This window comes from Camelus dromedarius, chromosome 9, assembly GCF_036321535.1.
Source record: "Camelus dromedarius isolate mCamDro1 chromosome 9, mCamDro1.pat, whole genome shotgun sequence".
In the NCBI taxonomy this organism is placed as follows: domain Eukaryota; kingdom Metazoa; phylum Chordata; class Mammalia; order Artiodactyla; family Camelidae; genus Camelus; species Camelus dromedarius.
Genome location: NC_087444.1, coordinates 40,825,241 through 40,849,222, shown reverse-complemented (window position 1 = coordinate 40,849,222; position 23,982 = coordinate 40,825,241). Strand labels below are relative to the sequence as shown.

Genomic DNA, 23,982 nt, shown 5'->3' with positions numbered 1-23,982 from the left:
CGTAAAGGAAATAAAACAGAGTCACCACATGTATAAACCTCAAGGACATTTTTTCTTCTCTCAAGGGGTTCATATCCACCTCTGTCTCTGACTAGCAAAGCATAGAGAGATATATGCAAAGAAAAAGATGTAGTGGCTTTGCAATGAGACAGACACCTCTAAATGTCTCCTTACATCTTATTAAAACTTTTACATCTAGTCATGAGACCACACCTTGGTTAACGTCAGTGAGCCTCACTTTTCTCATCTGCAAATTGGGGTGGCAGCCCAGAGCACTGACCTCCTCCCACAATGGGTTCACCTGGGACCATGCATTGCCAAGATGACAGGAACAAGTTCTGAGAGCACCAGGCCCAGGTTTGACTCCTGGCTTGATCACTTACTCACTATTTGTCTAACCTTGTAAACTCTAATGCAAGTAACTTTTCCCTTCAGTGACTCTCTCCAGGTCTGGCAATGGGGCTGCTGGTACCTTCATCAAGGGATTACCGTGAGGATTGAACAAGGAAGCTTTATAAAGTGTCTACCATGTAGTAAACATTTAATAGATATTCTCAGTTTATTTTGGTTACGTTAAACCTCCTTTTCTTCTCCACTTTAATGCCTCTGCCATGCCACCAAGTTCACAGTCTCCAATATATATTCATAGCAAAAAAAAAAAACAAAAAAAAACAAAACAAAAAAAAACCTAGGCAACATAGCTGGGTTATTTTTTTTAGGATTAGAGAGAAATAGAAATATGCATCCAGTGTTTTATTCCCCGCTGTTCCCACAATATTCCTCAGCCTTTCTGACCAGGCTCATTTGGATTCCGCTATTGTCTCCCGCGGAAGCCCAGTGACATTTGATGCTCTGCAGATTTCAGAGCACATCTGCCACGTTGTGGTAAATACATACAAGAAAAAAAGAGCAGTCTGTGGATCTGAGCAGGAAGCAGTTCCTGTTAGCTAATCGAGCTTGGGGGGCCCACAGACAGCTGCCTCCCCCTGCCATCACCTGCAGTACAAGGAGGTCCCATCCGCAAACTCATGTGGCAGCCTCCTGTGTCCAGCACCTGCCCCGCAGAGGTCAAATGAGATAAGCAGCAGCTTCCACCCAGAACCTTGCCTGGGGTTCTTCCAAACACCAGCCCCAGGGCCCTTTTGTTTAACTGAGTGGTACTCAAAAGTTACTCAGACTAGATACAGAAAGCCGAAAGCCTGATTCGCACAATCCCGGGATGGACTGATTTCTTTAAAAATATGGGTTTTTATTTTAATGCTTTAATATGCACAGGAATTGCCTGGGGGTATTGTGAAAATGCAGATTCTGATTCAGCAAGAATGAAATTCTGCATTTCTAACTAGCTCTCAGGTAATGCTGCTGCCGGTGGTCTGCAGAATCCCGCTTTGATTAATAAGAATGAAGTGTATTTTACTTCTCTTTTTAGATATAACATCTAAAAAGTTTTGAAATGTGAGGTGGGGTAGCTGGTGCTGATAAGAAAATATGCACACATTCTAGTGAAATATTCAGATCTTTGAATATTGACAACGTTGTTTTTACTATACATCAAAATATTTAAAGACTTCGTTAGGAACAGGACTATACACATAACTAAATTATGCCAAGGGGCGAGAGTGTGTGTGTGTGTTTAGGGGGGTGAATTTAACTATAACAGAAATAATATGTACAGATGAAAAATGCTGAAATACTGAAGGAAGTGCTACGTAGAAAATATATCTGGCCAGGCCAAACGACATCCTGTAAATGCTGCAACACCTTCATCTTTCTTAAACAACGTAATACCTTAAACAACTTCTGCAGGCTATTCTTACTTATTGCATGGTTACAAGCAACATGCAGGCTGACTGCATTACTTGAAGACTCCAGATAGTTGTTTCCCATTTCAAGGCCAAATATAAAATCTTCCTTTCTGGATAATCTGTCATCTATTCCATGGCAGTGAAAGTCATTTAACGCACATTTAGCAGTACAGCAAGGCTATGGCTGTTCTTCCTCTCTTCATAGTTTCATAGAAATGATTAAATAATGCTGGCACTTTAATTTACTAACTGATGAGATGGGTCGTCCAAAGCTTTAACACAGGTGTGGTTTAAAAAAAAAAAAAAAAGATTCTATTTACCAAATGAGTTTCACATTGAATGATTCCCAAGAATTTGCTAGGAACACCTGGTCCTGGTTTTTTTTAAAAATTGAATATAACATTGTCATTTATTTTTCTCTCACTTTATTATGTTTTATAATGTAATAAAAGCATAGCCTAGAAAATTGAATGCGGAAAATTATAACATAGGAAAAAAAATAATCCAATCACATGTATTAGAAAAAAATTTGAATATACTGGTATTTTTTCCCTTTTCTGATTTGTAGTAGAGTTATTAGTATGAATTAATGCCAGGAATTAACTATTTTGTTTTCAATGCAGGTTACATGATTATCATTTATTTATTAGATAGAATCATATATTTGGGGCTTTTATAATGTATGTTGTTTTCAATTGGGGAAATCTTTATATCAAAATCCATATAGTGGTTATATATATAATTAGGATTCTCCTTATATTAATTTTTAAAATCAAGAGTGTTGACTCTGTGGGGAGGGGCGGGTTGCGGGGGGGAGTAAAAGCAGAATGTGAAATTGCTGAATAAGGATGACCAGAGTCATCCTTTTGTTAACGTTTTATTACACGTATTTTTTTATGTCCACAAACATATCTTAATAGGTATGTGCCAGGTACTCTGTTCATATCACACATGCATTTTTACATTATATTTTGTACACGTTTTATATCTTGCTTCTGGCATTTATTCAGTTGTGATCATGTTCCCATGTTCTAAATCTTGGTCACTTTTTGATGATTCATACTACTCTGTGAGTAGGGAAAGCCTCCCTCGTTGTGCAGGCTCTATGTTTGCCTAATCCTTCCCTCTGAGCTTTGGCTTCGTATTTGTGACAGGAATCAATTCTCTGTTTGTTTGTTTTATTCATAAAGTAGGGTTACATAATCTGGCTTTTCACCCACAAACACTTGACTACTATCATTTTGCTTCAAGTGGGAAAAGTACCTGCTTCGATGAGATGACCCTTACAGAGGACTGACAAAGTGCACAGGGCTTTTCCTGTAAGAAGTCTGTAGGAATTTTTCCAGGAATCTAAAGAGATAAATAGATTATCCACACTCTCACCTGGCCTCTTGGTAAGGAACGGAGATACAATTTGCCCGCGCCCAAGAGAGACTGTATTACTTTTTCCTCCAGCTACCTTCGTAGTAGAGGTGGAAAGAAACTGAGTGAGAATCTTGGGGCCACCAACAGAAAGAATTAGGAGATGACTCAGGATTTTACTCATGTACAAAGTCAGCTAATAGACTGTGTGCATGTGAGTGTGTGTGCATGTGTATGTATGTTGAGAGTTTCTGCTGACCTATATGGCTAATATTATTTCATTTCTTTATGTCAGCATCAAAAGATTTCTAACAGTTGGGACACTGGGCAAGAGGCAGGCAACCCTTGTTGTTCAGCCAGATTGAGACATGCAATGCTGACTTGCATTCCTGCCAAATTATTGGTGCATAGGCTCTGTCTGAGTAGGCAGAAGCCTCAGAAAATTGACAGTGAATTGTTCTCGCAAGGCCGAAGATACAATTTGGCTGTGGCTGCGTAGCCCAGTGCTCTTAACATGCAAACGGCCAGCAAAAATAATGGCATGTCAAGTGCAATTTTCTCACCAGCCGCTGACACCGTAAACTGTAATATAGAGTAATTATTTGGCATCCCGTGTCCTTCATACTAAGCACCACCCAAACCATTTCCAAGTTACAGGGAAGAGGGAAGGTTAGAAGGTCAAATTTAAAGAAAGAAAATGAGTCAGTGCCTTGGAGGGAGAGAATTATAAATAGATGTGGTATCACCATCGAGAGAGATATATCCAAATAAGGAACTGCTCAGAAACCCAGGTAGGAGGGGAAAAGGGAGGAAAGAGAGCAGAGGAGTTTATGTAAGAAAGAGGATTTAGTATAGATCTCTGACCACCTGGAAAGCAAACCGTTTTTTCCCAAAATAAAGCAGTATGAGGAACAGTGGACCACAGAACCACAGAACAAGAGCTAAAGGAACTCGGGCCAAAAACTGATAGATGTCGCACATTTTTTTTATATTGCTTTCTTTGCCTGTTCCACAGGGATTTGTATCTTAAATATAATTTCATAATCCACTATACAATTATAAGTGAGGAAACTGCACCCCGGAGAGGCCGTGTAACTTTCTCTTCCAGCTACTTTATAGCAGAGGCGAAAAGAAGGAATCAAATCTCCAAGAGATCCTTGCCCATCCTTCTACCTGATTCAAAAAATCCCAACCCTAGTTCTCTGTCTTCCAATTACCCTGACCCTCTCTCAGCTTCTTAAATAGCCATGTGCATAATGCTATGACCTCTTCTGGGAATGCTGCCTCTTTCCATCCCTATGCGCTAGTTCACGTGGAATAGCATCTCAGCTCACAAAGTGATTTCTTTAGAGAAGATACATCATCCCACCAAAGAGACTAGCTTCCTCTGTAGGTGTTTCCAAAGAACCATATTCCTTCACTTCAGAGTGCTTATCTCGGTGTTAACATGACAGGTGTTCTGGTTAGTATTTTTGTAACATCTGTCTCCCCCTATTAGCCCATTACGACAGAGGGCATGGATCTGTGTTTGCTCAGAGCTGAGGATCCATTGGTAACCACATTTAGCAGGTAGTAGGTGCTCAATAAATATTTATGGAGTGACTTAACTAATCACCCTCCTGACTCCCAGCCAAGGGCTCTCATGATGGCATCAAGCAGTCCACCCTAGAGAGTCCGTGCACATTTCATCCCAAGGACAAGATTTCTGTCTCAGTTACAGATTCATGTATGAAGACCGCCATGGGTTTTCCTTTTCTTTCTAAGACCAGAACAAATAAACATATAGAGTGAAAGTCCCATGTACCATCTTATTCTCTTCCCGAATTGGCAGAGAAAGTCAACACTGGAGGTCCCGGATAATGTGGAATGCTAAGTACTTACGTGTTTATGAACAGATTTGGAACCACTTTGTTCCACAGACAACTAGAGACAGGAGAGGAGTCTGGTTGGTTGGTATGTGTTTTTCAGAAAGACTTTTTTGGTCCAGTTTGTAACAGAAGCACAAACAAAAGTTTGCAGATGTATTGGAAGATAATGGGATCCCCACCCAGGATTGCTTCATGCCACCGGAAAGGGGGACAGCCTCCACAGACAGGACTCCGTAGCCTTCATCAACTAACAACCCAATCCAAAAATGGGCAGAAGACCTAAACAAGCAATTCTCCAACAAAGACATGTGGCCAACAGGCACACGAAAAAATGCTCAATATCACTAATTATCAGAGAAATGCAAATCAAAACCACAAAGAGGTATCACCTCACACCAGTCAGAATGGCCATCATTAAAAAGTCCACAAACAATAAATGCTGGAGAGGGTGTGGAGAAAGGGAACCCTCCTACACGGTGGGAATGCAGTCTGGTGCAGCCATTATGGAAAACTGAGTGGAAACTAAAAACAGACTTACCATATGATCCAGCAATCCCACTCCTGGGTATGCACCCAGAGGGAACTCAAATTCGAAAAGATACATGCACCCCAATGTTCATAGCAGCACTATATACAATAGCCAAGACACAAAAACAACCTAAATGTCCATTGACAGATTACTGGATAAAGAAGTTGTGGTATATTTATACAATGGAATACTACTCAGCCATATAAAATAATAAATAATACCATTTGCAACAACATGGATGGACCCGGAGATAGTCTTTCTAAGTGAAGCAAGCCAGATAAAGAGAAAGAAAAATAACATGTGATATCACTCATATATGGAATCTCTAAAAAAAAAAGAGAGAAAGAAAAAAGACACTAATGAACTACAAAACAGAAACAGACTCACAGACATAGTAAACAAACTTAGAGTTACCAGGGGAAAGGGGATGGGAAGGGATAAATTGGGGGTTTGAGAATTGCAAATATTAACTACTTTATATAAAACAGATAAAAAAAATTCTTCTATATAGCACAGGGAACTATATTTTGTAGTTTGTAGGAACCTATAATGAAAAAGAATATGAAAATAAGTATATGTATCTATATGTATTACTGAAACAGTATGCTGCACACCAGAAATCGACACATTGTAACTGACTAGTCTTCAATTAAAAAACAGAAATTAAAAAAAAAGGAAGGAAGAAATAGAGCCAGGATGTGGGAGTGGGAATGCTTGAACTACAATATGAGAAGAGTAATCTCCATCAAAAAACTAAAAACTCTTTGAAAGACGGACAGTGACTTATCCATCCTTGTATCTCAAGGACTGGGCGCAGTGCTTGGCACAGAGTCGGTCCTGAATAAATAAACTGAATTCAGAGGAGAAAGGATTACAAAGCTCCGTATCACCTAATAACTTGCACTTGAGTTTGGTTCTCTCTTTGGTTAAGTACTTACATTGTGAGGTACAGCCAGCCCTCCTCCAGCTGGTTCCACTTCCCGCGGGAGGTTCCGAGTTTGTTTGTTTGTTTGTTTGTTTGTTTGTTTGCTGTTTTACTTGCAGGGTCAGTCACTGAGCGCTTATTCCGAGCCCTCGGAGCCCAGCTGCGGCGGGGGCGGCGCGGGAGCGCGTGCGGGGGGCGCGGAGGCGGCGCGGGCTAACCGCCCCTGTTCCCAGGCCGAGGGCGCAGGGCCCGTGGCCAAATGCGAGCTGCTGCCCGTCCGGCGGCGGCGGCGTCGGTGGAGGCAGCATCCGCGACCCGAGGGGCCGGAAGACCCCCCAGGGGCAGCGCTCACACCTCCTAGAGGAACGGGGAGGTGGTAGCCAAGGGGTGCGGCCCACGCCTACCTCGGTGGGAGACGCTCCGGAGGCGAGTGCAGGGAGCAAAATCTGGCAGAAGCAAAGGCACAGGGGAGGTTCCGCTCCGCCCCGCCCCGCCCCGCCCACCACAGGTGGGCCTAAGATGCTGTGTCGTTTTATATAAGGTACTTGAGCATCCTGGATTTTTGTGATTTCAGTATCTACAGAATTGGCGGGGAGGGGGTATTGGAGGGAGGAGACGGGAGTGGGAATGAGTTCCTGGAGCCAGTCTCTGGGACTTTATTTATTTAAGCATTTACAGTTGAACGAAGGTCTATTACTTCTTCTCTTTAACTTTTTAAGAAACCACTTTTTAATACGTTAGCCCACTAAGCTTATGGATGCGCTACCAGAAATTTTTCTGCTACAAAACTTAAGGCAAACATGGAGTCAAGGATATCTGTACATATAAAAAATAAAAATAAAAATAAATTAAATTGTCACTATTGTAACCACACACAAAAAAAGACTTTTAAAATCAATGTATATAAACTGTTTAAACTACCCAGCTGGTCTCTAAAACACCAACAGAAAGGGAGAACATGACAGCCATGTATTGTCCCCTTGACTGAAAAATGCTATTTGTATTAAAGCTGATTGGGTTTATTTTATTTTATAAATTCCTGCATTATTTAGGTGAAATAGTCATTCATTTATTCATGCAAAATATTTACTAGCTCTTCCTCTGTGCAGGCAGCGTTCTAGGTCCTGAGGAATCATGCGGTGAAGAACAGAGGAGACAAAATCCTTTTCTTTGTAGAACTTACATTCTAGTAGGAGACAAATCATAAACAAGATACAGCACGGAGTACGTGAGATAGAGATCATGAGGAAGGAGGGAAATAAAGTATACTCAAAGGCTATGAAGTCTCAGAGGGGGGCAGTTATATTTTAGACAGAATGAGGCAGAGAAGGCTAAGAACAGAAATTTCAACTTTGTTTGAATTCAATGGGAAATACACAGGCTTATGCTGCTTCTGATCGAGGGGCACCTCAGTCATCCCACCCTATCCCCAAAGGCATAAGCCTTTCTTTCCAGCAGGGCCACCTGACATCCCATCCCATCCCACCCCACGCCACCAGGCTAAGTGACAGGTACCCTGCAAGACACACCGAAATGTCAAACATCACCTCCATCCTAAGCAACCTGGGCTGATTGAAAGGACCTTTTTTAGGCTCCCAGATTTCCGCACCCTTCTATGTAACTGTCAATTTGTCCATCACGCCAACTGCACGTGCACGCGCACATACACAGAGTTAAGGATACAATCATGGCTACAATTGCCATGTGAAGGCACTATGGATACATTATTTTATTTATTCTTATCTACTCATATTTATCTTTCTTGGATAACCCTTGAAGAGCTTTAGTAACTTTCCCAGGGTTAACATTCAGAAAGTGGCAAATCCAGAATTCAAACCACTGCAGAGGCCATCTTTCGAGGCTTAGTTCTTTCTCTGCATCCAGCTGCCTACCAAAAATAGTAAAAACAGACAGTGGAGGATGTAAGAGTATATGTGAAGCTCTGAAGAGCCCATCACTCAAAAACTGGCTCTGCCCCAGAGCTTGAACTCAGTCTGCCGGGCCCGAGGCTCCCACCATGGTGACTCGCAGGAGGGCCTTTTAAAGAGCAGGTAAGCTCATAAGTAACTAATGCTTCTCAGCCAGTTCCTGGGGAGAAGCTCAGCGATGAAGTGGTTTAGTGTCAGATGTGGAAGAGCGTGCACAGAGATAAAACACTGTAAAGCACCGGTGGGCACCCCGATACGGGTCATCCCCACACTCGGTCTGACTCCTAATCTGAAGCAGTCACCTGAAATGCATTCGGAGCTTTGCTACAATCCAAGATCCTCAAAGGCTAAGCTGTAATAATTCAGGACCAATTTTCTTTAAAGGTAAATGTATATGATTGGAAATGTTTGCGGAAAAAGTCCTTCAGAAAATAAGCTTAACTGAGATTTAACGATCGTTTGGGAATTGGCCATGGCAGACAGAGGGGAAACAGCTAATTCATAAAAACAGTTGTAAAGAATCAGGAGCATGTTGGCCATTTCAGAATCCGAAGGTTCACTAGCAACACTTCTGTCATTCACAGAAGCATGAATTTCTCAAGTATTCCTAAGTTGCAGAAGGATGATAAATGCCTCGTGGTTTGCCTCTCTCTCAGTTGTTACATTTAAAGAATGGAGGTAAAATTAGTCATTAGATTCTGAGCCTAAAACAAACCCCAATTTAATTACTTTTTCTGTTTAGATAAAAATGGAAAGTTCTTCTGGGCATAGCAAGTTTGTTTATATTACACAAGACACCATCAGTGCGATATACCTCCTTAGAGTTAACTAACAGAAACAGGCAGAAAATATCCATCAATTATGTATGTATGCACGTATTGTATGTCCCAAATTTCATATGGTATAAAAACACCTTGCCTCAGGGCTGGCTAAAGAAGTTTTGAATATCCAGAAAGTAAGAATTTAAGGACTCTGCATTCTATATTCAATAATTCTTAAGTGCAAATTATAGTTTAAATACATGGTAGCTAGTCACTATGATGTAACAGGATACGGTGGGTAAAAATATGGCCTTGGGAATCCCTAACCTGATTCAGATTCAGGTCATTTTCTAGCTCTGTGATCTTTGTTTGCTTTATTAATCCATCTGAGTCTCAATTTCTGCATGTACCAAAAAAAAAAGAAAGAAAGAAAGAAAGAAAGAAAGAAAGAAAGAAAGAAAGAAAGAAAGAAAGAAAGAAAGAAAGAAAGAAAAAGATAATGTGGTCAAGAAGCTCCTATTCAAACTCCAGAGGCCAGATGTGTTTTGGCACTGAGAAGTTCTCACGTTTAGAAATGTATGAAGGTAGATAAACTATAGGAAGTGAAACCCTCAGCAGAGTGGTGGCAGCACCCTGTAATCCAACACATTAACATTTCTGCTGAGAAATAAGTGAACAGTCACAGTAATGGGATGCATTATGACTACAAATAGCCCCCAGTCAGTTCTGCTGCCTGAGTTTGTAGCAAGCATACCAAAAAATCTGTCAGAGATTTTTTTAAGTTTTTGACTTGGACGAATAAAGGAGTATAGACCTCTTTTATACATATGTTGTTTGTTTTTGTGTATATATGTATGAATATTCCTACACATATATATCACAAGAACAGGAAGGAGCTATTGTTAGAATCAAATAGAATTGTGCCCACAAAGAGCTTTTATAATAGTGCTCAATACATAACAATATTGGCCAGAACGTGAATTTCCTGAAGGCACAGATCATTGTTTTGTTCACTGACAGGCCCCCATGTGCCATAAAAAGTGTTTGGCACATAGAAATAGCTCAATAAATATTCTTTGAATGATTCATGATATTGCCTCATCCAGATTTCCCTTGTCTAAGTAGAACTATACGAAATGAGAAAACATAACCCTTGGGGAGGCTCAATTTGCTTTGCAGGACAATGAGGTAGAAGCAGGAATGCAATCAGAAGTTCCTAATGAAACACGAAGTGTTAACTCAAGTCTTGAAGATCAATACTCAATTCTCCTTTAAAAAAAAAAAATCACTGCATTTGGGAAATGAATTATATTGACATGATTCACTTCTGAATTTGACTTATCAGGAAAATCAGTCATTGGTAGCCTCATAATTGGAATTCTCCCTACGATGATGGTGTGCATCAAAAGTAACAGAAGCTTATGAACGATTCTGAGGAATAAACATGTATGGTCTTCAATAACCCTCAGTGAGATTTTGAAAAGCAAGCAGCATGCATCTACCCAAGGAACATGTTGTCTCACCTGCCAACAACAGCAAAACAAATGTAAATCCAGTTTAACACATATATGCATGTGCACACACACACACGCACACTTTACTAAACCAAAATTTTGATTCTATACATTTGATTCCACCTGACAATGAATGAACTAGTTTCCTACTGCAGAGTTCCCTGAATTAACAGTACAAAGCAGTGCTAAGCATCCACTCCAAGAATTTCCCTTTCTCCTTCCTAGGTTAATGATTGAAACAACAAACAAACAACAAAAACAAACAAACAAAAAGGACAAAAATCTACCTGCAACTGGAGATACATGGCCTCAAAATAAAATGAAACAAAATAACATCTTAGGAATCAAGGTGGTAGAAATTCAAACCAAGCAAGTGCTTTAAGTTACCAGAAAAGGTTTGGTGTGCAGATTTCTTGTATGAAATAAGAAAGAAAAAGCTTATTTTTGAGGAATTACACAAGAGTTATCCTATCTATGATGAGGAGGGAGAGGTGGGGAGAGGATGAGCCTTCCCAAGAAGCACAGTTTGTCTACACTTAAAACTGTTACCGTGGGATTATTCATATTCCGAAAGAAACTACAGGTAAACTAACTAACCATCTGGCCTAAAGTACGTACAGCTAAGTGTTAGGCGGCAACAGCGACAAGCCTCATGGTAAAGATCTAGAGACCAGCCACAGATCCTGAAACTGGGGTCTTAAAAACAACGCTTACCCGGCCAACAAGGATCGGTTCAGGTCCAGAAAACTCTTCCAGGACAAACATTTGATTCCAAACCCAGCCTCTTTTGGAGCGGTTCAAAATCCGCTGTTCTTCACTCAGCCTGCTTAGTTCCAAAGGGGATCCACTCATTAAAGCTGGAGACTGATTCATCGGAGCCATGTAAATGCAAGGGGGAAGACTAATCCATATTATTATTAATGGAGTCCAGAGATCCAAGAGCGTGTCCGCTAGCCGTCCTGGCATGGTCCCACCAGTTAAGCAAATCACCACGAAAATGAGACAATTATTTTTTTTGCCTCCGGTCTGCAGCCATCCAATTCATCATGCAGTGCCGAGCATTTACTTACAGCTCTGCCACGTGTTTATAGCACAGGAAACAGACATCATCTAAGCAGTTTTTCTAAGACCACGATCCATTGGCTTTCCTTCTCATTGAAATTTCCTGCAAAACACAAGGAGGAAGAAAGATAAAGGTCCACTGCAACAGGTTTCCAAACAAAAGTACTGCTTGTCAAAAGCATGTAAGTGAACAACAGTGGATTTTTCCCAAGCCCTGAGTTAAGAAAGTGGATCTGAGGAATTAGAACAAATAGGCTAATAGGTCCTTTTATGCTTTAAGCTTTATTTAGACTTTCATATTAATTTTTTTATTTATGTTTCTTATCAAAAACTGCTTCAACTAACTGAAATTATCTTTTCCCTCCTTGCTTCTTTCCTTCCTCTTTTTCTTCCTTCCTTCTTCCTTCCCTTCCTTCCTCCTCTCTCTCCATTCCTCCCACTGTCGCTTTTCTTAAGTCTTTTTGGTTGTAATGCAGGTTTGAGCGTATGACAGTGGAGCCCTCTTGTTCTCTTGTAGAGATTACAAACTCCTTCCTTCCTTCCTTCCTTCCTTCCTTCCTTCTCTCCCCACAATGCCTACTTTAAAGATAAGTTCTAATTCACTTTAGGCTGAACTATGTGAATAAACTAGCTTTCAATGGGTAAATTTTTTAAAAAAATTACAAATGAAAATGAGAAGGGAAATATCCCCCATTTTTTACAGTCTTAGCTGCCACAACCCATCAGAAAGGATCATCCAGTTCAGGGTGCAGAATGCAATTCTCTGCTGGGATGCTAATAATGAGTGAATAAAATTAGAATGCTCCTAGAGAGAAATTCTGTAATGTCCAGCATGTATGTTATAATCAGGACAGTGTCAAGGCTCCCATTCCAGATGTACAGTTGAACAGGAGATTTAAATTATGAAAAGCTCCTTTGGGAATGAAATATGGTAAAAATACAATTTTCAATTGAGGCGATTCAGAAAGGAATGGGCAAAAAGGAAAAAAAAATCCCCATTACCTGAGGTGTCAAATACATTTTTTGCTTACCTTCAGCGTGGCAAAACGTGTTTCTTCCCTCTCAAAAAAAATATTTTTAAAGAAATAATGTCCACTGCAGATCCCAGAGAAAAGCCTTGCTGAATTAGATTAAATGGGAAAATAATTCCTTAGGACACTATCGGGAACAGTTTGGCTCAGGGAATTCATAATGGGGTAGGGAACCTTTCCCCTGTGGGTCCCTGGTTCCATTCTGGCTCAGAATGGGAAAGCAGGAAAGCCATTAACATTGGCTGGGCTAGTGAGTGGCCTTAGTGAAGCCAGCTGAAAAGGGCAGACCCAGATTCTGCTGCAACGGCAGGCAGATCTGATCTAACAAGATGGTCAGTGGAGTCGCCCTGCTTGTCACTCTTTGCCTGGGCTCCACTCAATCACTGGGACTCTCTCTGTACCTCAGAAGAGGCCCCACCCTGGTGAGTGCACAGGGGAGACACTGCAAGCAGCAGCTGTTTTGGAAACTGAAGGGGAGAAAAGCTTTCAACAGGGAACCAACTCAGAGCAAACAGAGTCCAGAATGATGTCCTCGACTTTCGCTAGAATTGCAGCCCCATGCAGGGAAATCAGCCTTCCTTTAAAGCAGATTTCCAGTAAGGCCTTCTCTCATCCCAGCGTGAGAGCACACCTTTGCAAGCTTTACATTTGAAACGAAACAAATTTCAAAAGGTCTTGATAAGAAATCCCAAACTAATTAATATCTTGTTGAATTGCCAATCCAGTTAAAGAGCATTTACACTTAAAATACTGAAACAGCATTCCAGCACACTCATCACACACCATGCTCTCTCACAGACACACGGCAGGGACAGTGCTATGGGATGATTCTGTCATTCGGCAGACCGTCTGTTTTACAGGCAGAGAAGCCTGGGCTCGAATCCCAGCTCACCGCACTTGCTTTCTCTGTAATAATGGACGAAACACTGAAGTTCTCTGAGCTTCCGTTTTTCTCTTTTGCAAAATGGCAATGATAATTCCTACTTTCCAGGCAGGAGGGTGATTCAGAAACTGGACTCATGTAAAGCAGCCACAACATGGGAAGTGCCCACTAAGCTGCGGTGCCTGGGGTTTTCCTGAGCCAGACTAGGGGGCAGGTACTGACAGGGTCCCTTGCCCTTCAGAGGCAAATGAATGAGCAAAGAGTTAAGCTGTGTGACCTCTGCAGTAGGGGCAGTCCAGGTAGGAGAGTCAGGTAAAGGCAGTAAACATCTTCCCCAAGGTGGAGTGTGGGAGGGTGACGGTCATGCTGCTGACAGAAGGGCTGGGCCATGTTACACGGAAGGCGATGCTCGTTCTAAACATGGAGCATCAGCCTCAATGCTTCTCAGGGATAAGAGGCTTCTTGCCTCCAAACATACCCTGCTCCGGGATGGGCCAGACCTGAATGCTCAAGAGCTCTGCCGACCGCTCTGCAATGGCCTGAGTGCTACAAAAGCAGAACCATGAGATGGTTATGAGAGCTTCCTCTAGTGCCAGCCAGCCTGGGGTTTGAATTCGAGTTAAAGTACTACCCTTACCAGTTGCATAGCTAGGGGGGAGGGGGGTCAATTAACAAGAAAAATTACTATAATAATAAGTACTTAACTGGTTTATTTGGAGGCTAAAAATACATAGTCTTGGCATAGCAATTAAGAAAGATAAGACTGTACAGTTATTTTTAAACTGTGTCAAATATTCTGCAAGTATTCTCTGGCATCTGCTCTGCTGTTAATGATTCTGGGATAAGGAAGTTTAATCCTGAGTTACTTCTAAGATACTTTCTAAGATACTTCCTTGACGGAAGCCACCAAGAGGACGGAATGCCACCAAGCTATGCAGGACGGAATGTGACACAGTTGGTACCCTACCTGAACTTGCTAGAATCAGGTAAAAAGTAATAATGGACCTTGAAACAATTTTATACAGTGACATAGCTTCACTAGTTAGAATGAACAGATTAATAAAGGAATACATGCACAAAGCATCCATTAACACAGTATCTTACAGTTAGATAAAAGCTTACCATGCCTTGTACTGTTTTGTGTAAAACAGAGGTGCAGAATAATTAAATGACTTGCCTGAAGAACACCTTCAGTAAAGAGCAAACCATTGTTTGAATCTAGGTAATCTAATATCAAAATTCTTTCTTGTCACAATGCCCTCTCTCATTATATGAATATTTGATGAGCGTACACTGTGGGTCAGGCACGAAGGATAGAAAAGCAAACAGATCATCTTCAGGAAGCCAAGAGTCTAATGGGTGAGACTAAGAAATAGGTAGTTAACAGTGTTTAGTGGAATATAGTCTGAGAAGGGTTAGGGTAATGCAGGGTGATGGTATGTCCCTCATCTTCACCACCTTAAAGAAGGCTTCCCGGAGGAAGTGTCATCTAAATGTTGAGAAGGAATTGCCCAACTGGGGACCAGAAAGGTGGTGGGATGGTGGTTGTAAAAAGGTCATTTAAGTCAATCAAACCAGCTACTACCATCTAACCCAGGATCCGTGAATGAATGAGCACCTAGCATAGTTTTCAAATCACTTCCTGTTACATCACCCAGTCCATGGCCATGGTACTGTCTTCCTACCCATCAAATTCACCCTAATCATGGTCTCTACGGAGTACATGTCAAATAGGGAGTCCTCTTCTCTGCCAGTCCTTTGTGAAGAGAAGAGCATGTTTGATTTCTGCAAAGCTTTGAGGAATAAAAGTAAGTGTCATCCCATGGAGAGGGTGTCTGAGACAGGTAAGTGCTATTCCTGTCCATCTCCTCATTTTTCGGAGAAGGATGGAGTGATTGACCGATGCCCTGAATTAGGTGGCAGAGCTCTCATACCCAGTAACCCCTCGTACAGAGCTTCTGGACCGGAAACACCCATGTACCCCCTCCTCAAATGTTGCTGAATCCTTGAATCATGTGTGCTATTGCTTTATATTTCATTGAAACAGGCTCAGTTTTAAAATATTTATTTAAAAATGGAAAGCCAATGTGATTAAACAAAAAAGATGAATAGTGAACACTTAGAAAGTATTTGGGTATTAAATCACAAAGAAGGACATCCAGGACATACACACGGTATCACCAAGAAAAAGCATATGCAATTATGTATAGACATACCTTGTATGTTCAGATACATATCTGCTCTTCAAAGTAACCCAGTATTATTACTTTATTGCCATCATTCTCATTTTAAAGGTAAGCAAACTGAAGCGCAATGAAATTGGTATTTTAAATCATATTTAATTTTCACTTAACTAAATACTGTCAGAGCCTGAGATCATCTCTCTCTTGGTTGAAAAGAAAGACCAGCACCAGTTAGAGGCAAGGGTGTGCCGTTAAATATTTAGCAAGTAGCTCTCCGGAAAAAGAATCTCTGATTTCTGACTTCCAAGATATAAATACTTCCACTGTGACCAGTTTCAAGCTCTCAGTGTGACCACTAACCAGTTCTGGCAGTTCAAGAAAATTTAAGACCCAGTTCTGGTTAAGCCCAGTTAAGAGCCACCTCCAGGAAACCCCTAGGTGGGTAATTCTCAAACGTTAATATGCATACAAATCACCTGGAAGTCTTTCTAAAATGTGGATTCTGATCCGGTAAATCTAGGGTGGAGCCTGCAACTTTGCATTTCTAATAATCTTGTTACCGGGAAAAGGGAAATAAGAATTACCTCGGTTCTTAGTCACCCAAAAAAAAGATTTTTGACGAGAGAAAGCATGATATACTCAAGAATTTTATTAGTGAAGAAAAAAAAGTAAAAGACAGTACGCTCCTGAGAATTGGGAGCGGGCCAATCCAAGAGGAAAAATGGCACCGTTCCTTTGTTTTTCCTGGTTTTTATATCCTGGTTTCGTGATTGATTGATTGACAGCTCGGATTCCCGGCGCTCTGGCGCGCCCATCCCCTTTTGGGTAGGTTCATCGGGTCAGGGTATACCAGGTCCCCCTCCCATGCGTAGCTGCAGCGCTTTGATTTTAACTGGCTTCTTTTACTGGCCCTCATGTAGAAAAAGTAAAAATTTCTGGAGTCCCTTTTCCTGTATGCAGACACACTGCCATTTTCTGGGTTGTTCTTTTCCCCTCCCTCTCCCCCTACCCAGTGCTCATTTCTATTTAAACTACCAAACACTCTCACTTGTGCTACAGATGTTACTGATTAGAGGAACTCAGTTTGAGAAGCCTGGGATTCAAGAGAATAAAACCACCTCCCAACTAAGACGGCCTCCCTCAAATGGCTTGAGAGATTCAAAGGTGTGGTGAGAAAGTCACTGTCTCCTCAGTGTCATTTAACATCATGCCCACGAACTACTTACTACCACAGTACACACGTATATCAGACTTAGGGGAACTTGGCACTGGAGTGTATGAACATACAGGATCTTCTATGATGTCATAATGTGCTTAAGCCACTCCATCCCTACTTGATGAGCGACACTGGGAAAATGGCCCCAGCAGGTGGTGTGTTCCCATGCACGCTATGGGGGGTGGGGGTAAGACTCGGTCTTCACTTCGGCGAAGTCTGTCACTCGGAGGGAAATGGGATTCTGCTGTGACAACTGGAAGGACACGACTTACACGCCGCACCTCGGCCACAGGCAGAGCCAATGCTGTCCTCGCTGATGGCCAGAGAATAGCTTTGTAGGGATTCCTGAGATACTACCGAATGTGACATCACTGCTATCAGAATTAGTAAACATTGCAATAGGAGCTGCATACACAAACCGCTTAACTCTATGCAAGGAAGAAGAAACTGAGCGAAGTTGTAAAGCTTGGGTAAAAAAATCAATTTAGTTTTAGATTTTCTAACCACAGAATGTATATCTGGCCAAGCAATTCACTTTATTATAATGCTGCTGCATTGATTTACACCCGGAGAGTGAGATGAAGAGATTTTACAGTCTCTCTGGAATTCTTACAAATAAGGAAGTCCTCAGAATTCCCCATAAGACGGTATCTTGTTTTAGGTAAGATACTGACACTCCACCTTTGCAGTCACACTTACATTTTAGAGACACTTTTAATTACAGCCCAGATCTTGACTCTGCTGACCCCAACTTTTTTTTTTAAGGTGAACTCGGCCAACGCTCAGACACGTTAAGTCATTATGCAAAAACATACTGCGCCATCGATTTGGTAAACAACGTAGATTGAAGTTCCCAACGATGAGCCACACTCTAAAGTCTAAAATAAAAACGGCCTTTTACCAACACTTTAGAATTCAATCCTGCAGATTATTGTGGTTGACAGGAAATTATGCTTTTATTATCCACTGGGCTTAGTGGCCGCAATATTTCATGGAAGCAAAAATGACACACAGGACCGGAGAGTTTCTATTAAAAATGTTTCTGACCTTGAATTTAGAGCCATTAGCAGGCTGCTTCAAAACAGGTAAATGCACATTGAATTCAAAGTGGTATTTCAGGAACACAGGGTATAAGGTTCAGTGTGCGGCCTGGTGCTATTCACGCCAAGCCCTGGGTGACTACAGAGGAACAATATCTGCTTGTGTCCAAATACAAATATTCAAGAGAATCACCTTTCCTAAAGCCTTCAGAACTCCCTGACCAAGCTCCCTTGGCAGACTGGAAGTCTAATTTTTTTTTATTTACACACATACACACACACACATACACACTCTTCTCTCCCCTCAACCATAACCCTTCTGGACATCTTTCTTGGGCATCAGATCATAAACTTATCCAGCTGCCTCTCAAAAGCATACCGTTTTGCTTGTTTTGCCACCCAGAATAAAACTTGCCAAATCCTTTTTGCTGTTAATGTATGTGTCAATACAAAAACACTGCATTTAAAAAAACAAAAACAAACAAAAAAAATACTGCATTTTTCTACTGTAATCTTTAGTTTTCCTTAAGTTCTATGATTACTGGTTACCATGGCACAAGCAGAGACAGATACATGATTGTTAGGTAGATAGATAGATAGATAGATAGATGGATAGATGGATAGATAGATAGATAGATGCCTTCTCATCCTTCCCCAAGATGGAGTCAGAACTTTGTCTTCACACAGAAGCTTTCCTGCTATAGATATTTCAGAATGGGGTGTCTAAGTCTGTGACAAACACAGGAAGGTCAAGGTCCCTTTTCTAGTGTTTACTGACTCAGAGCTTTATTTAATAAACTTTCTTAGAATTATAAGGTTAGTTGAGATACTGAAGGTGAATCGATTCTGTTCGATCTTCTTAAGGCAGAACTGTATTGAAACCACCTAAAAGGTAACTCTAAGTCTCACCCTTCTCTTGCAGATTAGACAGAGCACCATTAGGAAGTCATTTCTCAAGTGTAAACTAAACCCCTCCTTCTCCATTTAAAAGCCACATCCTTTGCTGTCTTTAAAACAACCACTCAAAATTTAATAGCCGAATAACTAATGAGTGAAAACAATTTGTGCTGGCCCTTTGCTGGAGGAGGTCATGGAGAAGATGGGTTCACCCATGAGCTGGGCCCCGGCAGTCAGAGGCTCCTTACCCCTCCCTGTCCTGGGAATGCATGTTGCACCCACTCGTCCTGCAGGAGAAGCAGTTCAAAGATGTAGCCTTGAGAGAGTAATGTGTTACTGAGACAGTCTGGACGGTGTCTGTGCCTAAACCCCATTAAGGCCTCTATATAAACTTTAAGATTCTGGCAGGCAGGTGCAGAGATCTTGCGGCTATCCAAGACAAGTCTCCTATGTCAGTTCCCTTGCTCGTTAAACTCCTCCCAGTCTGGAGTGGTCTGTCTTCTTGGTCAGTCTCTCCTGGCCTTCTATGTACAATGGCCGGCTTTGAATTTCACGGCCCCAAATCCCAAGGTTGCAAACCACTACCCTTTAAATCAGAGCAACGACTAGGAATCAATCTTACTCTGAACAATCTTGTAACACAGCTAAACTGTGGGGGCACAAGGGTTGAGAGAGCATTGACCCTGGAGTCAGACAGAAGTCGTTTGAATCACAGTTCTATCATTCCTACAATAAGTGACCGGAGCAAATTCATCTCAATTGTGGCAGATGAGGAAAGTGACATGGAGGATGGTGAAAAAAATTAGACGAGATAAGCTTTGTAAAACTCTGTCAATGTAGCAATGATAGTTACTCTTTATTGAATGTTTCACCTGCTTAACAAAGAATCTTGACTGATTTTTTTAAAAAATTATTTTGCTTCAATTTCTTGCGTACATCAGTGGGGAAAATTCCATTGCTCTATGTAAATAGGTAAGAAATAAAATAACCTTCCAACTCTTGTTTTGACATGGCATGAACCAAGTTGGACATAAATGGAACAGCATTTCATAAATAGCTTTCCCTACCCACAGCTAACATACAATTAATGACTTCAAAGAGTTTTATGAGGCCTCTCTCAAGGGCAGTATTTTTAACCTCCCCCCAGCCTGGGGTCACCCATGTCTCTCTTTTCCACAGAAGACGTGGCATACCGGAACTACTCACTTACAATCAAATTGTTACCTACTCATTGAAAAACCCGGGACTTCTCTTCTACAAGAAAAATTCCTTTAGTCCCTACTAATTCAAAGACGAGGACAAAGTAATATCTAAACACTTCTCAGGCAGGAGTTCCGAGAAGACAATGCTAACTAGAGATTGGGTTTAGGTAGTGTCTGCTTCCCAAAATATTTCACAGCTTTCTTCTGTGTATTTCAAGGAATTTTAGCACTACTGATGACGGTTAGAAATTAGGAGCTCCCCCTTCCTGTCTGAGAAATGTGGACATGGTTAGAATCAGTTATATCACACAACCAGGGCTACTGAGTTGGTGACACTGAAACTGAAATGCAGCCAAGTGTCCCAGCGTAATAAATGAAGATGCTGCAAAGTAGATTATAGTGTGTAATAACCACACTTGTAAGTACACCTTTCTGTCATTATTTCATGTTTCAAGGACTTTATAGCTTAAAAACCACCCACTGGCACTGTTGCCATGAACTATGTATGGACACAGATGATGGACAGGTAGGTAGACAGACAGCAAGCACTCATTGGACAAAAACAATACTGAGATACCACACGGAATGTATGGTCCACGAAAATAAAATTGCTTATTCAGATTCTAAGTGTACTATCTTCAGCTACTATATTTTAGTAAAACTCAAAGACAAGTATGTTTTACTATCCTAATCGAAATAGATATGAATTCATTTTTTTTCATATTTCTGAGACCACCATTTTAAAGATAGAAATACTTGGACAACAGAAAAGTTAAATTCTGTTTGCCAAGCTGAAACAGCAATAGGGTAAAACACAGCGTGCAATGTGACCTTAATTTTTACATCAGATTTTGGAGATGAGGTTGCATAGATAAGAAGGAAAAGCATTCCCTTATGATCATCTCTAGCACTCCCCCGTCTACTTATTTTATGTTATTTGTGTCACATCAGGAATCAAATAATCATGTTTTATGCACTAATCCAACTAGAAAGAAACAATGCATGGAAAATATGGTTCTTACTGTTAATAGGATTGAATATAGCATAATAACATTTTCACTTAATGATATACATAGGAAGAATTAAGAAGATTTCCATTTAATATTCCTGTGGAGTATATTCCATTTGCTTAAAATATCAGTAAACATATCCACAATGCACCTTACCATGGAACGTTTTTTTTTTTCCTGTGTGCATTGAGGGCCAGGTATCCTGCTGATTAAAATCAGTATAGAGGAATATACAATTGTCTTCTAAGACTCAGATTTGCACTTCACATGAGGTTGACGTGAACTGTTCCATCCAAATACAAAATGTATTAAAGAGAGGAAGAAGAGAGGAAGGGAGGGAGCAAAGGAAGGAAAGAAGAAGTAAGTTCTTCCTCAGGTATTTCTTAATACATCCCCTGCAAGGGAAAGGTGCATGCAACGATTCCATAATTAGAGCATTTCCCCAGTAAAATGCAACTTTGCATCACATACAGTTTAATAGCCTTTTTGATGCAAGTTTAGTCTTGGAGGCATTCTCAGTTTTACAAAGCTGAATTATGTCATTTTTATATGCCCATATCATTTGAAAAATGATTTTGAGGGAGAAATATATGCTTTGTGAAACATAAATAAAATGGATTTTTTTTCAAAAAGAGAAAAGCTGTGTCTAAGAATAAACTTGGGGCAATTTATGAAATTCCTGTAGAGAAAACTGAGGTAGATTGTCACAGTATTGGACTTTGGTTATAACTGCATCCCTCCCTCCCCTTTACTGAGAATCCCCCAGGAAAAGGAAAAAAGGCATAGTGTTTGCTAATCATTAATGCATTAAATCGATGCTTACTGAACACTAACTCTATGCCCTCAGCCATCACCCTTCTAGCATTTGCAGTTGTCTTTGGCAAGAAGGGTAGGGAAGGAGACTGTGTGAAGGTCCTAAATAAAAAGGTTATTCTTTTAGGATGTCCAAAAAGATACAGAAAATCACATCTATTTCTACTTACTAATAGAACTTTATTAAACAACAACAACAACAACAACTTCTAAAGGCAAGAAGGTAGATGATACTGGTGATACGGAATAGCACATGACATTTAAAACTCAGGAAATAAAAACTCGGGACATGATAGAAAAAGGAAATAGCATTGGCCCCAGTGCTTTGCCGTGAAGATGCGCCTGGCGATTTAGTTCACGGCAACACATGGGAGAAGCAACTAAATGGCATCCCTTGAAATTATTTCTTTTCTGACCTCTTGAAGTTGCCAAGTTCAACTAATTTTCTCCTCCTGGTTCTATCTGAAGCGGGTTCCAGAGGCAAGAACCAACAGTTCAGCAGAGATATACTGCAAACATCACATCATCACAACTTTCTAGGGGAACGAAACAAGCGCAGACCAACAGCTCTTTGGATAATGAAGCCCCACGACATCAGCTGACGGCCTTCAACCATCAAAACATTATTCTATTTCACAAATACACATTTATGAGAGTCTGGAAAAAAATTGTCCCCCACTACAAACAGATGTATCTGCTTTAAAAGACTAGTCAACATACAAATCTAAGGAACCAGGAGTGCAAATCAAATAATCTAAGGCAGATGAAATGACAAAGGGAATATGACCAAAATCTCCTACTTGAACCAATAAGTAAGTTAGTTATCTGGGCACGTTTTCAGGTTTTCTAAAAGTAAGCTGAGTGTGTGTGTGTGTGTGTGTGTGTGTGTGTGTGTGTGTACAACACAGAATATAGAGCAACAAGAATCAGCCTTGGTTTAATTCTACACTCTGTAGGTGTGTAACACACCGAAGTTAGAAGCCTTTTCCTAAACTAAAAAGCAAAGTTAGTCCATTTCAGCTGTACATGTCAACAGTGCTGAAAACAGAGAGATAACTACATCATTTTTCCTGCTTCTCTGAATAACACTGTAAGAAATATAAAATGACCAAAACCAGGGTCAGCAGCATCACTGAGCAAAACGTTTTCAAAAGGAAGTCTTGGGGCCGTAGACTGCATCTACAACGGCTATTCTGATTATGCTTGTTCCCTGATTTGTCTAAAACTTTGCTGATGGGATAGAAAAGAATGGTTGGAAATATAAACTGAATGTCATCTTGACCATGAAAAGCTTTTGGTAGTACACGGAAAATTTGCTCAGATTGGAATGCTGATAAAGTCGTTAAGGTGTGCCACCTTGAGTAGAAAAAGATGAGGATTATTATTTTTTCTTTGAAGCGTTAATTTCCTTCTAATGATGAGGTTTCCTGAACAGTTGATGATGTGCAGATTCTAACTTCCTGTATGTGCTTGTTCCTGTTTCCTTTCCAATAAACAGTGAAAGGAACCTGGAAGGGAAAGCCATGCGGTACACAGTTTCTTGAACAGGATCATTATACCCTCATTCTTTGGAGTTCCCTTGCTTTGCTCCAACAATCGGGTGCTCCCTGCTAACCAGGAGTATCAGACCTTAAATCTGTGCAGAGTTTGCAAGGCAATGTTGCATCATGAGTATATTTATATAACAGCCTTTACAAATGCCTTCTCAAGTGGTCTATTACATCCTGCTGAGTGTGTTTTATGGGTTGTTTAGTACAGTGCCATTGGCTACTTACACTGTGTTCAGTACTAAATTAAGGGGTTGCTTTAGAAGACTACTATCTTAACCAGAGTTCTACTTAATACCCAAATAAAGTTATTTTACAGGCTAAAGACTTCCTTCCCTTTCGAGCTGGTATATGTATAGCAGGCAAATGGAGCTGCTATTCCAGTGAGGGCTGCTATAAAATTGTT

The 23,982-nt window shown here is 40.8% G+C and overlaps 1 protein-coding gene across 1 annotated transcript in view; it reads right to left on the bottom strand.

Moving 5' to 3' along the window:
* Positions 1-23,982, bottom strand: part of CDH8 (cadherin 8) — a 314,936-nt gene that overhangs the window by 287,781 nt on the left and 3,173 nt on the right. Inside the window, exon 2 of the mRNA XM_031458332.2 lies at positions 11,407-11,857. Coding sequence (XP_031314192.2) covers positions 11,407-11,658 — 252 coding nt within the window. The 5' untranslated portion in view covers positions 11,659-11,857. The remainder of the gene's footprint in view (positions 1-11,406; positions 11,858-23,982) is intronic.